Source organism: Anguilla anguilla, chromosome 13 (genome assembly GCF_013347855.1).
Source record: "Anguilla anguilla isolate fAngAng1 chromosome 13, fAngAng1.pri, whole genome shotgun sequence".
Lineage (NCBI taxonomy): Eukaryota > Metazoa > Chordata > Actinopteri > Anguilliformes > Anguillidae > Anguilla > Anguilla anguilla.
The window spans coordinates 12,115,514-12,130,725 of record NC_049213.1 but is presented as its reverse complement, the minus strand read 5'-3'; the positions used below and the strand labels follow the sequence as shown (position 1 = coordinate 12,130,725).

At 40.4% G+C, this 15,212-nt stretch overlaps 1 protein-coding gene across 1 annotated transcript; it reads right to left on the bottom strand.

Annotated features, from left to right (window-relative positions):
* Nucleotides 1-5,287: 5,287 nt before the first annotated feature.
* slc48a1b (solute carrier family 48 member 1b) lies at nt 5,288-10,331 on the bottom strand. Its single transcript, XM_035389639.1, has 3 exons — nt 9,789-10,331; nt 7,316-7,483; nt 5,288-7,088 (listed from the first exon to the last, which is right to left on the bottom strand). The coding sequence occupies exons 1-3, from the start codon at nt 9,916-9,918 to the stop codon at nt 6,952-6,954; spliced, it is 435 nt and encodes a 144-aa protein (XP_035245530.1). The 5' UTR covers nt 9,919-10,331; the 3' UTR covers nt 5,288-6,951.
* Nucleotides 10,332-15,212: the final 4,881 nt, after the last annotated feature.

The window sequence follows — 15,212 nt, the reverse complement described above, 5'->3', positions numbered from 1 at the left end:
CCTCATGTGCACATGGCTTCCTGAAGCCTGGCAGGTTCAAACCCAAGCTGCTCGCATTCTAACCAGAACAAAATGTTTTGAGCACATTCTCCCAGCATTAGCTGCTGTTTATTAGCTATCCATTAAATTGGCTTGATCCTCCCTATCTTAAGGACCTCCTACGCACTTCCATTCCTCCATGAACTCTTTGATTCCAAAGTGCAGGACTTCACGGTGTAAAAGTACTGTAGGCAGTAGGCTTAGAGCCTTTTCTGTCAAGGCCCTATCCTGTGGAATGACCTACCCACTGAAGTACGGGGAGCAGTCTCTCTCTCCATCTTTAACTCAACACTTCAAAGTTAAATTTAAAACTTAAATGTGGCTAGGTACTGGCATGAACTCTGATTGGTCGCTGCTGTCCCTGTATCGTGGCGAGGTTTGGAGACATATTGGGGAGGACCACTGACCACTCCATTCTGTCTTTCAAGATCTTTTTGATCTGTTGCTCTGCACTTGTCGACCACCTTCTTTAATTCAAACCACAAACCTTTGAATGGGTTCAAGCCTGGACACTCAAATGGCAACTGTAGAACAGTCATTTTTGGTCTGTGTAACAGTTTCTTTTTTTTGGTTGATTCTGAGGTGAACTTTGGATTATTTTTTTGGTGAATGATCAATTTGAGCTTCCTGGCAAGGAGTGCCATTTGGTCAAAATGTCTTTATACTTGCCGAATTTCATGATTCCATTAAGCTTAACAGGAGACCCAAGAATAGTAGGACATAATTCCTGGGTCCAATATATGTTCTAATGCAAACCCAGGAAACTTCTAAAAAAAAGTCGATTGGCACAAATGTTGTGTCTGATGGCAGATTTAGAAACCTGTTTTCACCAAGATTTTGTGTATCTCCAAGTGGGCCCTTGACTTATTATTTTGCTTCCCGGGCTACCAGGGTTAGGGTTAGGGTTAGGGTTAGGGTTAGGGTTAGGGTTAGGGTTAGGGTTAGGGTTAGGGTTAGGGTTAGGGTTAGGGTTAGGGTTAGGGTTAGGGTTAGGGTTAGGGTTAGGGTTAGGGTTAGGGTTAGGGTTAGGGTTAGGGTTAGGGTTAGGGTTAGGGTTAGGGTTAGGGTTAGGGTTAGGGTTAGGGTTAGGGTTAGGGTTAGGGTTAGGGTTAGGGTTAGGGTTAGGGTTAGGGTTAGGGTTAGGGTTAGGGTTAGGGTTAGGGTTAGGGTTAGGGTTAGGGTTAGGGTTAGGGTTAGGGTTAGGGTTAGGGTTAGGGTTAGGGTTAGGGTTAGGGTTAGGGTTAGGGTTAGGGTTAGGGTTAGGGTTAGGGTTAGGGTTAGGGTTAGGGTTAGGGTTAGGGTTAGGGTTAGGGTTAGGTTAGGGTTAGGGTTAGGGTTAGGGTTAGGGTTAGGGTTAGGGTTAGGGTTAGGGTTAGGGTTAGGGTTAGGGTTAGGGTTAGGGTTAGGGTTAGGGTTAGGGTTAGGGTTAGGGTTAGGGTTAGGGTTAGGGTTAGGGTTAGGGTTAGGGTTAGGGTTAGGGTTAGGGTTAGGGTTAGGGTTAGGGTTAGGGTTAGGGTTAGGGTTAGGGTTAGGGTTAGGGTTAGGGTTAGGGTTAGGGTTAGGGTTAGGGTTAGGGTTAGGGTTAGGGTTAGGGTTAGGGTTAGGGTTAGGGTTAGGGTTAGGGTTAGGGTTAGGGTTAGGGTTAGGGTTAGGGTTAGGGTTAGGGTTAGGGTTAGGGTTAGGGTTAGGGTTAGGGTTAGGGTTAGGGTTAGGGTTAGGGTTAGGGTTAGGGTTAGGGTTAGGGTTAGGGTTAGGGTTAGGGTTAGGGTTAGGGTTAGGGTTAGGGTTAGGGTTAGGGTTAGGGTTAGGGTTAGGGTTAGGGTTAGGGTTAGGGTTAGGGTTAGGGTTAGGGTTAGGGTTAGGGTTAGGGTTAGGGTTAGGGTTAGGGTTAGGGTTAGGGTTAGGGTTAGGGTTAGGGTTAGGGTTAGGGTTAGGGTTAGGGTTAGGGTTAGGGTTAGGGTTAGGGTTAGGGTTAGGGTTAGGGTTAGGGTTAGGGTTAGGGTTAGGGTTAGGGTTGGTTAGGGTTAGGGTTAGGGTTAGGGTTAGGGTTAGGGTTAGGGTTAGGGTTAGGGTTAGGGTTGGGGTTGGGGTTGGGGTTGGGGTTGGGGTTGGGGTTGGGGTTGGGGTTGGGGTTGGGGTTGGGGTTGGGGTTGGGGTTGGGTTGTCACTGTGGCGAGGTTTGGGGACGTATTGGGGAGGACCACTGACCATTCCTCTATTCTGTCTTTCAAGATCTTTTTGATCCTTTGCTCTGCACTTGTCGACCGCCTTCTTTAATTCAAACCACAAACCTTTTGAATGTGTTCAAGCCTGGACACTCAAATAGCAACTGTAGAACCGTCATTTTGGTCTGTGTAACAGTTTCTTTTTTTGGTTGATTCTGAGGTGAATTTTGGATTTTTTTTTTGGTGAATGATCAATTTGAGCTTCCTGGCAAGGAGTGCCATTTGGTCAAAATGTCTTTATACTTGTCGAATTTCATGATTCCATTAAGCTTAACAAGAGACCCAAGAACAGTAGATGACATAATTCCTGCGTCCAATATATGTTCTAAAACCCAGGAAACTTCTAAAAAAAATTTGATTGGCACAAACGTTGTGTCTGATGGCAGATTTAGAGACCTGTTTTCACCAAGATTTTGTGGATCTCCAAGTGGGCCCTTGAATTATTATTTTGCTTCCCGAGCTACCTGATTCGGTTAGGGTTAGGGTTAGTTGTAAGTACATTTCTGCATGATTACTTCATACTGAAATTATGTTGCCTAGTCATTCTTTGATATTGACTTTTCTGTGTCACGTTCACAAAACAAGCTGTATTTCAGAAGTCAGTTGGCATTTTATATTCTGCATGTCATTGGCACATTACCTGACTTATATAAATTTAAGCATATAACCATTATGTTTATAAATAGATAGAAATTTTGACTAAATGTATTATGACATAAATTCATGAGTATGTAAATTCAGAGTTCTTGTGTTTAAAAAAAAAGTCCTGAGAAAGCATACAAGAATGAATATTTATTCAATATTTATTCATTTATTCTGCGAAGCAATTCTACAATTCTTTAATTTATTTACACTTTACAGTCAAAAGATTTTTATCTTCATATAATGTGCATGTAGTTGAATTATATGCATTTACTCATTATTATATACTCATATGCATTTTGTTCGTTTATTTATTTATTTATTGATAGAAGTGTGGCCTTTTAGAATGAGTAACCTTTTGAAAGAACTTTAAAAATTTTGGCATAGAAGATAAATGAAAGAGATAGTAATGTAAGAAATACAAATGATAAAGAGTAATATAGCAATAACAGGCTTTCTAGATGTGTAAGTATGAAATAATCAGTATCACTGGGCGTTAAGTTCATTATATTGTCATTGACAACTTGCCCAAGTAAAAGCCGTGTAACCCTAGATTTACTTCAAAAATAATATATGTTCTGGAAGTTTGTTATAACCATTCTACATAAATACCCACCTAAGGACTTGGCAATTAATTTTGCCCCATGTAGAGGAAATGAGTCTGGTCTTAATCTTAAACTGTGCTGAAATCTGCATCGAAATGGGCATTCAATAAAAATAAATAATATTTTGGAAAATATTTTCACGGCATGTTTTTGTCATCCAAGACACTTGTATTATGTTGAAAATAAAATAATGTAGTCTTTTATTCAACTTTTTTTCTGTTGGTTTTTTTTTTTTCTTCTTCTTATAGCAAGATTCTGGACGCAAGGTTCATCTATGCCCTACAGGATTCTGACATCTTTATACAAAGAAAAAATCAGGAATTCCATTTTATATACAAATTCTGGAACAGGGTAATAAATATGACATAATTTGAATAAAGCCATGAATTTTCATTTGACTGTACAGCAGTGGGGTCCTCTGGTGGTGCTTCATTGAAATTGCAGCTAAACATGTACTCCGGCTTCTGAATTTCTTTGGAGGCCAAATTCAAACAAATGATAGCCACTGAACACAATGTGAACACAATAATGCAAATATAGTATATATAGTACACAATAGCGCTTGGGAACGTTACATTTTTGGGTAACAAATGACGTCTATAATCCCACACTGTAGATGCACAATTATTCTTTTTCCCTAAAGAGGTTTTCCAATTCTGCTCAAAAATGGTAAATTTATCATAATTAGTTAAATCAATTTCCCTTGATTTAGAATGACTGGAGGGATTATATCCTCAGGCTTGTCTGGGATCACCTTGAGATCCCCCGGGACAGGTTGGCGGAAGTCGTCTGGGCTGCTCTGCTTGTCCTGCGGCCATTGCAACCCTGATCTGGACTGAGTGGAGAGAAAATGGATTGATGGATAGATAGAATGGCTCCATTTCCACAAAAATGTTTAAAGTGATTACAATCTCACATTTCTAATTTACCATGATTCTATGCCCCAAACAGGATTCTCGAAGATTTGCAGTCGTTCTGCTCCCAAACCGGAAATTTATTATGATTACATTGATTTACTGATTTCCCATGATTCACCATTCTGTTTCCACAAACCATTTTTATCCTGATTATTATTCCCAACTGCACATTTATCCAGATTCTTCTGTCCAAAACCAGAATTACCATGATTATATTTCCACAAACCACTGTATTTTTAGAAATTTTTCTTTTCAATGTATTTACCATCTTTCCATTCCCGTATAGTGTACAATTTCAGGGTTTCAGGGTCAGGGTAAGGGTTAATAGACCAAGATACCACAAGTGAAAGAAAATGCACAATTAAACTTCCCTATTTCTAAAAAAAAAAAAACAACACTCTCCCTTCTCCTTTTTTATTTTTGACAGACTCTCCCCTGGGTGTTTGTGTATGTACAGTTAAAGTGTTCAGTGTTTGTATGGATAAAGCGTGCTGAGGGTGTTTATTAGTGCTGTGGTTTAAGTCTGGATCATAAAGTTTAAGGCTTGGATGCAAGTGTGGCACAATTAATGTCCAAATGTGGCATAAATCAATACACTCTTTAATTGGGTATTTAATCATATACATCATATTTGCATTCACACAATGACATATCACTATATTATATGACATGTTATTTAGACTTGAATCAATTAAATTTAATTGCAGATTTCAAGCTGGTCAATGGATTACCCTACCTGTATTGGTGAAATTAACTGTATAAATGTTTAACAGATGAATCTTGCAGAGCACACTGCTTTCAATACCTGAAGATCAGCGTTTCTCCAACAGGAGTGACACACATAGCCAAGGACATTCAGTCAGACCACAAAATAAAAGAATATTTTATTAGCATCCCACTCACAACATTACGTATACATCTCCGCAATTGTGATGCCTGAATGTAATTGCTCAGATGTGGCATTTCAATGGCAGATTCACTTCAGCACAGAGGAAAGTGAGTTTCAAAAAAATTTTGGAAAACAAAGCATTAAAAAAATGTCAACCGCTCAAAAATCATTACATTGTTGTGTTGAACAAAATAACATTAAAACCAAAAAATATTATAAAACCATTACTGGCATGCATGTTCTTAAGAGCTCTATCAACATGGTTTGTTGAATTATATTCCTGCAAAAAGATGTATCTATATATCTCCAATAGCTAACCACACAAGTCAACAAACATACAAACAATTTGATAGGTAGGACTCCTAGACTTCTGTCATTTACAATTATACTTCAATTAAATGACAAAAAAAGGAATTCAGCACCTTATCTTTCTGTAGCAGTTACTATAGGCTGAGTAGGTACTCACGGTGTTACAAAATCACTGCAAACCCAGCTCAGTTAAAACCACTGCTGTTGCAAGTTAGACCGACCCACAGCTTTGTATCAGTCGCGTTTCAACGCTCTTGGTGAAGCAGCAATCGTCAGCCGTCGGATCGCAAGGAACCGCACTTCCGCGCGCACATTCATGTCCAACACCTTAAAGTCGGCTCTCGCATAAAAAGTGTACAGTGTACCGTGTTGTTACACATCGGGAGATTCACCGTCTGGGAGTGTCTTCAACATTGACGCATTGCTTCTGAACTATTTTATAAATCCACCTCGTGTCTTCCCGAATGTTCGTGTCTCCCCGAACATTAAACTATACCGTTTGAGCTATACTGCAGAATTTGAATGTACAATTAATAAAGTGCACGTGACCATAAACATAGTGACGCTTTTTCGACATGTAGAAGCAATGGGCCTCAAGATTTTTACACACGTGAAAACGCGGCTAACACACTCCATTCCAACTCCAGCAAAAGACAAGAAGTCATGAACTGTCGCCCTCCTGTGGTAATTACCTGACACTGCAAAAGAGGGTCGACACGCCAGCAACAGAAGACGCGAGAGCGAATACAGGAATATGACGATAATGGTAAGGAATAACCGCAATAGGCTACCATAAACCAGGAATGATTCCTGAAATTGCCAATATTCCTGCTTTAAGCAATAATCACACTAAGCCAAGTGCTAAGGAATACACCGCGTAACAGCACAGTTAACGACAGAAGGTGATATGCAGCCCCTAACACTCAAATCTGGGCGGTAACAGCTCTCAAAATAGGCAAGATATACGCGTCTTTTCACCGTTTCCCCTCAAAAGTCTGAACAGTTTACGGTCAGTCCTTCCAGGAAATGTGGCCACTGTATATATACCCTGTATTAGTTTTTAGAAAAGCAAATAGCAGAGAAAATGTCAAGAGAATGGACATGATGCACATACAACCATATCATACATTTTGTTTTTAAAAAATCCTTTAAAATACATAGAGAAAGGAGTCCTCGGCTGATAAGTAGATCAGTGCATAACCGCAGGAAACCGCGAGGGAGCAAATCTCCCCGCCATGCTAGCCCGTATTCTCATACTCTCTCTCTTATCACACTTCCCATTCACCCCCTGCCTGTAGCCAACGCGCTGCCGATGCGTGCTGTCCTCAGAAGTCGCTGAGGATGCTGATGTCGGCGAACTCCTTGCGGTATCTGTGCGAGCAGAGGCCGAGCAGGAAAGCCCACTTCAGCGTCATGAAGCTCCACACGCTGGTCAGGTAGAAGCTCCTGGGGTCGGTCACAGCTGCAGCATTACATACACAATCGGAATGCTTCCGTCAGAAAAGCAGTAGGTATTATAAATCAAATACAAAATAGGAAACCAGTCATTGTGGTTTGGAACATGTGGAAGAACAATTCTACTGTGACTGCAGGCCTGAACACCTAAAGCAATAAAGATAGGTGTGTATGAGAGCGAGAGAGAGAGAGAGAGACAGAGAGACAGAGAGAGAGAGAGAGAGAGAGTCTCACCCTGTTTGTGTGTGATGGCGAGGGAGAGGAAGATGAAGAAAGCCAGAACAGCCAGCAGGAAGAAGAGGACACTGATGAACAGGAAGAACTTGAGACCCTTCAGCCAAGTGCGCCAGTAGTCCTGAAGGTACATGATGTGTGTGATCAGAGCCCAGAGGGCCATGACACCTGTGGACAGACACACACACGCACACGCGCATACACACACACGCATGCACGCGCACACACGCATATGCACACGCACACACACAGACGCACGAACACACACACACACGCACCGTTACAATTTTTTATTATTGATCCTGAAAGATAAATTCATAAACATTATGTACGAAGGGGCCTCTGGGAAGATTGGCACAGGGTACTGGAGGTGCTACCCATTTTCATCTACAACCCATTTTCAGTGATTTTGAAATGTTAATTTTCATTTCTGCTGAAACAACGCACAGCATAACACAAGTAGAAAAGAGTGGAAACTTTTCTACTTTCACTGCAACACATTGTGAATTAAAGACCCATTGGTCAATGGGCTTCAACCTCCCTATTGTTAAGTTTTTGTCATTTTGTCAAGGAACTGAAGAAAACACTAGAGAAGGCTTTGCAAGTATGCTTAAAAAATCAGTAGCAGGTACAAAAACAAATGCATATGACTCAGATTGGTACTTTGTTTTTACTAATGAATTATTATGAAAATTTTCCTATTTAAAATTTAAATATTGAAATTTTAAATCTCTTTACCAAAACTTAAAAGGATTCACAGCCCTAGAGTGGCATGAATCAGCAAAGTCCAAGACTCGTGAGGAGTGCGTGGTCAGTTTCTGTTCCACCATCCTAATGCTTCGTCAGTACACCCTACCACATTCCTCATTTCAGTGACACAGCACACCAGCGCTAGAGAACACAGGAACACAGGCCCCTGGACTACAGTAATAGAGAAAAAAAAAAACCTGAGTCACTGCATCACAGCTGAATCGCTGCGTCATGGCAACCTCCTGCCTTCTGCCCTCAACACAACAACCAATCACGCGAGATGAGGGAGCCGTGCCCAGTCATCATTAATTACTCTAAACAGAGTTTAATATGCATCAGCAACACACTCTGTCACATGCTGCAACACCCCCACCTCCACCCCCCACCTCCACCCCCCACCCCCAACCCCAACCCCCCAGTTTTTTTGTTGTTTTTTGTTTTTGTAAGTGTGGAGCCTACATATCTGACTGAAACTATAGTATGTTTCATGAGCCATGTTCATTTATAAATTTAATATCACAGAAAATAAAGGGTTCTTGCACAACATCATTTTAATTGGTGCCTCTGTATATATGTGCAAAACAATAAAGCAATTAAAATAATAAAATTTCATTTTCCACCTGATAGGTAAGTCTTACAAAACACCTAATGCCCAAATTAAGTTTGGAGTCTAAAAAAACACCTAACTTCAGTAATTCACTTTGTCCCCAGACCCCAAGGCAAACACACAGATATCAAAATATAGTTCATATCCACTGCCAATTACAATGACGAGTCAGATGGTTAAAATAGGTTACCTTTGGCCACTTAGCCCCCCTGTGCAAGTTGTTCAGATGCTGAATTCACACTATGCAAACTTCTCATACCAGTACATTTCTGCAGACATTTTGCAGCTGAAATCAAATGTGCTAAAGAGAATTATAAATTGACTTTGCACTAATATTATTAGGGCTTGCTTGGCTACTGAAATGGGAATCTCCATAGGAAAGGTATACATGGTATACAAGGTATACAAGGTATACTTGTTGATCACAAAAGGTTAAAATGGCCAGTTCTCAGATGTACATATTTTAAACAGGAATGGAACACTGGTCAACACAATTAACAGACAGACAGATTATGAATTATTATCATTTTTAACAGCTTTTATTTTTTGGAACAACTGAAAATTAATTTAAGAATTGGAGCATAAAAACTGGACTGGAAGATAAACACTAAAACTGAGAAGAAAAAAATAAAGCTGTCAGAAATATGTGTGTAACAGTCCAGTCTAATATTCTACTACTAATAAATGGAAATATAAAGGCCACAACTCCTGCATTTATGAGACCCTGGCAATTGAAAATAGAGTCCCAATAAAGTTAATCCGGACAAGTGTCATCTCAGTTCTACAACTAATATATTCAATTAAGTCACGTAAGCAATTATAGGCTACTCGTAACAGTCAAAAGTTTGCTCTAAATCTGGAAATATTTTACTAGAATGGCGTTAACTTGGTTGCAGTAGCGTACCAGCCGTCATTACCTTATTATTACCGTTTTACTATCCGATCGCATGTTAGGCTATGGTCAACATAGCCAGCTAGGTATCGATTTATATAGCATTGATGAACTAAAACTACTTAGTAAACGAAGCGGATCTGTCATTGTTTCTTGCAGAAGCTAAGGAACGCATTGGTAAATAAGCAAATTTATGAGATAATAAATAAATATTTATACCATACCCGACAAGCCTCCCATAGCCGCCGTCCATGGTTGTTTATATGCGATATTCCAAACAAAAAAAGCTGAGACTCCTACCAGTAAGCCGACAGTAGCGTATCCTATACTGATATAGGTCTTATTTATCCCCATTGGTAAATCGACTGCACAGACAATACTAGTAAAAACAATAAAACAGACAGCGTTCCCGAATTAAAAAGATCACTCGGGTACCTATGGTCAGATCGCAAGTTAATATTAATAGTCACAGCTAATAATAACGTTACAGGTTATGCAACAATTGACGACACCTCAAAATGTTAGGCTGTAGGCTAGTCTGGATGCCAACCCCTCCTGGTTAAATGTAACAGATATTGCGCTACCCAAAGTAGCAAATATGCGGCTAGAGATGAACTGCAAGAAGCGGACAAGTAGGCTAGAAACAGTATTGAATCGTGACGGTAGTTAGATGCATTTTAACCTCTATTTTTACTTTGATCTGCCTGGGAAGTCCCGGCTAACCAATAACCGGCAGGGGGACCCAGCTAGCTACAGCCCATCCTGATCCAAGAAGGACAAAAGCACATCTGGAGAGCGCTATCTGTAGCCGTGGAAGAGGCATTACTCTTCGTGAATTTAGTACTCCGAGTGTTATCCACAATTTTCAGCATGAAAAGAGTCCCTACGCAGAAATTTTGGAAGTTGTTTTTTTGTTCTTAGTCTTCTTCGGCATTGTTTTGATCAATGGGATACATAAATATTACTTTCGGGACTCATAGTAGGGTTTTGGTTTCAGTTCGATTCAAATTCAATTAAATTTTTATCTTTTTACAAAGGGCATTGTCTCACAGCAGCTTTACAGAGATCCGGACTTGAACTCCCCCAAGAGCAGGCCTAGGGCAACAGTGGCAAGGAAAATTCCTTGTAATTGGAAGAAACCTTGAGCAGAACCTGACACAGAGTGGGGAGTCTACAGGATGGCACCGGTTATTTGGAAAATGGCTGATTACAAAATCAATGTGTGATAAACAGAAAAATAACAGTACATGAAGTTCAATGGCGGTATTTAATTGATGCCATGCCAGGATGATGAGAAATGTGTTGGAAGGCCAACGGGTGATACTGTCAGGCAGGGGACAGGTGTGGAGCTGGAGCTGAACCAACTGCGTCTGGAGGAGGGCACTCAGTCAGTCTTATGGCTACAAGGTGGTTGCCCAAAGTGGGGAAAAGAGGAGAAAAAATATGTAACCATTAGGCAGCTGAGATATGCTGGGGAGCCAAGCAGGAGAGTAAGTAAGGAGAATAACTAAGTCTCTCTCAGCATAGCTAGAGGAGCTAGATACATAAAGGGCAAACACAGTCAGGAGGGCAGCCCGGAGACAGCCACCACCAGACCATGTTAACACAGAAATACCATGCATGATCCAGAGACAGCACTGACGGCTCCATCTACCAGAGACGATAGCTTATATTAACCACCCAACCCTGTCCCTCAACTACATGCTGTAACTGGCTTAAAAAGTAAATCTTAACCCTGGATTTAAATATAAAGACACTGTCTGCACCCTGACCATGAGCAGGCAAAATGTTCCATAGGCAATGTACACGATTGGAAAAGGCTCTGCCACCAAATTAGATGCTTGGGGAATAACAAGAAGACCAGCTCCCTGTAAAGTGGTGCGTTTCTGAAGGATTATGGGAAGAAAGGATATCACTGAGATACACAGGAGTTAGCTCATGCAAAGCTTAAATGTAAGGTACAGTGTCTTATAATCTACCCAGAATTTAACCGGTTGCCAGTGGAGAGAAGCTAACACAGGACTGATGTGGTCTAATATCCATGTTATAGTAAGAATATAAGCAGCAACATTTTGAATCAATTGCAGACGTTTCAAAAGAGCGTTACAATATAGTCTACAAAAAATAGTCAAATTTTACTTTTTGTATAAGTAACAAAAAGTGCACTGGTTTTTCTGCATCATGTTGTGAAAGGGTTTTTCTAATTTAGCAACATTCCTCAAATGATCAAAAGTAGTAGTGATGTTCTTTATATGCATTTTAAATTAGAGATCTTGATCAAATTCAACTCCATGATCTTTGATGACAGTTACTTAGCAACAGACATTCCATCAAGGGATTAAGGCCTGTTATCATAACCTCAATTTTGTCACAATTCAGCAGGAGAAAGTTGTGGGTCATCCTTTATGTCTTCTCAGTTGAACGTCTTCAGGCTTGACAAATAAAAAAGGTAAACTTAAAAATGCTTGTCACTGGGGTAGTACCCCATAGTACATACAACTGTACCCCATATCCAGCAATACATCATTCATTTGTCTTTTTTGCTTGTAAATAGTACTCATTACTACCCAAATAGAATTTGGCTAATTTGTTCCCTAAAGAATACCTCCACAGTACTTTTATTTCCCTGTATACAACTGAGTATCATCTGGATAGTAATGGAAATTAATGCCATGTTTGTAGATAACTTGCCCTAGGGGAAGCATATATATATATATATATATATATATATATTAGTATATAGAAGAGAGAAGAGCAGAGGTCCAAACACAGATCCTTGTGGCACTCTGGATCTATCCCTGGAATGATCAGAGGATTTGTGGGAGATGATCGGGAGGCAACCTTTTGTTGGGGCTGTGTTCGGGGAAGCAGTGGTTTAATGTATCTCACCATGGTTTTTAATTTAGCGTTTATGGTTAGGATAACAATTTAGGTAAGGGTTACAATAGGGTTAGGGTTAGGGCAGGGTCTATCTGAATCCAAAAATGACCCTTTTCAAATTAGGACCTAAGTCTGTAGTCTTACAGTATGTAGAGTATTTTGCCATTTTCCAATTAAACACATTTTTCATCATGAATTTAATTCAAAACATTTCTGTTGTATTGTATATTCAATGTGTTAACCTTGACAGCATCAAGTCCAGTGTCACAGATGGAGAATTCTGTATTGCCTCTGGTCCATAGATGGTTAAGCTGGGTCTCATAATATGGCTACAAAACATGTTTTTCATGCATCAGTAATTTACATTGTTTCTTATTTAACAGATTCCAAAAAATGATACATTTCCCCCATACATAATAATTCTATTTGTCAGAATGAGTGAAAAAACAATGTTTTATTTGAGTTGAAAACAATATCACAACATTATATTTATTTAACATTTTCCCCAATGTGGGGTGAGGAAATTTCACAAAATCATCAGAGAATATTTCAACATTCTCTTAACCTGATGTAACAATATTCACTTTGGGATACGGGGCATCAATAAATGCTTGGAGAAAGGGACAAAAACAGAATAAAAACAAATTAACATAATTTTCAAAAAATAGAAAGGGCCTGGAATTTTCTCTTATTCATTATAATTTTCAAAGATTTCAAACACTTTTGTAGTATAAACATCTGGCTGTAGTTTAAAAAAAAAACAAAAAAAAAAAACACTTTTCCTATCAAACAAAAGCATTTTTTACAATATGTATCTATGTTGTAGCTAAGTAGTAATATTGATCCCTCTTATTTCCACAAGAATTTTAACTTGTGATACAGCTGGTATCATTGACAAAGTGTCAACTATTTGCCCATAATTATAATCAATCCTCAATTAAATTGAGTTTCATCACTTTTATTATTGTAATATGGAATTTCTTGAATACTCACACAATTCAACTGGATTAGTTACTAATTTATAACAGCGGCTGATTGGGTTCCTGGGTTTACAGTCACCGACTCACCAGGGGCCCAAAGGCTCCCCATTGGTTGCCATCGGCGAGAGATGCGTAACCAATGCTCCCTTGTGTGCCCTGTGAGGGCCAAAGTGTTCACTTGCTGACAAGTGAAGTACACTGGAGAAGTGCGTACTTCAGCTGCAGTGCTCCTCGTATTGGACGGCACAGTGGGTAAGAGATTCCAAATTGGGGTGGAAATGGAAGGAATGAAAACAAAAAGCCGATTGTGACAAATGTGCACCTCTGCAAGACATGCAAGTGAACAACAACATCAATGTAAAAGCACCATTCTGAAAGGGGTCCCAGCAGGCAGGCCGTCCGTCTTCCTGTGTCTCTGCCACGTGTTCGCAGACTTTTTTCCTTCGCAAAGCCCGACTCAGACAGGCAGCCTTTTCTCAGCGGACATTCCCAGACAAACAAGCACCAATCCCAGGTCCGGGACGACTATGGCGTGTGATCAGAAACTGATATTGGCTGTTCCCAGATCAGTGGCTGTTGCATAGAATTCGCTCCCCAAATACAGCCCCCCCCCCCCCCCCCCCCCCCCCCCCCCCCCCCCCCCTTCCAACAGATAAGCCGCGTTTCCACCAAAAGCACCCGGAACTTTTAGTCCCAGGAACTACTTTTCAAGGAACTAAAAGGTTCCTTCAGCCCATGGTTGTCTGCATTTCCACCGCGGTCTAAAGTCCCGCGAAGATTAGGCAAATTAGCCCACTGACGTATGAAAAAGCGACGTTGTCGTCGGTCCATCTGTCCTATGATTTCTTCTGTAACCCCATACTACCACCGAAGTAGCCTACAGGGACAGCCTACGGGACAGCCCGGAAGGGTTTATTCCACTTATATACAACGGGTTACCAACAATAATTATATATGGTTACTTTTGTATTTATTGATTTTTATCGATTTAATCACCTGGAATTGAAATATTCTTCTGCAGCCGTTTGGGCATATTTTACCGTTGTCAAGCAAAACTGTCATTGGTAGTTGAACTTGAACCGTTGTTATGCAACAAATATATATATATCATCTCAAACACATTCATTATGTTTTTATGCGAACATTCGCTTTCATGTCTTGACATCCGAAGCGACAGAATGCATTCACATTTCCAATATAACTGCCAACAACAGCAGAAAACATGCACACGTTGTAAACAATTTGCTGTTCCTCAAAAGGTTCCTAGTTCCGGGGTAAAGTTCCTGCGGTGGAAACGCGGCTATACACACACATGCACCATATTGCCATACACCCCCCTCTCCCCCGCCGCCTGAAATGAGTCCTGCAGAGACAGGATGCTGTAATCCTCCATCCTATCCATGCTAGCCCTGCACTTCACCAAAACTGGTGGATATATAATATCTGGACAGTGGGGGTCTGCTGTGCTCCATAAGGACCTTCATAGCTCAGTGTTTATATATATTTCCAAAACACTGAGCAGTTGTATGAACAGTGCATAAGTCTCACTAGTTATTGGGGTATACCTGCTATTCCTCCTATTTCATTACTGGCGGGGTGGCATATACCCCATGCCTATACAGCACAGAGAGTTTGGCACTTTTCAGGTCTTCCTACAGAAATAACCACAATGACCACAGACTCTCAGCCCTTAAGACTTAACACCAACTTCTGTGCCTTCTGATTTAGTTTAGCATGTTGGAATTCTCAACAATACATTTCTAGCATTTAGGGAAGGGCATCTGATTG

Bases quoted from the DNA above. Each gene is read 5' to 3' on its own strand.
- slc48a1b (XM_035389639.1), bottom strand. From the start codon at position 9,918: ATGGGGATAAATAAGACCTATATCAGTATAGGATACGCTACTGTCGGC. The intron at 7,484-9,788 runs GTATGGTATAAA...GTCTGTCCACAG, and splicing joins GGCTATGGGAGGCTTGTCGG to GTGTCATGGCCCTCTGGGCT. The intron at 7,089-7,315 runs GTGAGACTCTCT...GTAATGCTGCAG, and splicing joins CGCCATCACACACAAACAGG to CTGTGACCGACCCCAGGAGC.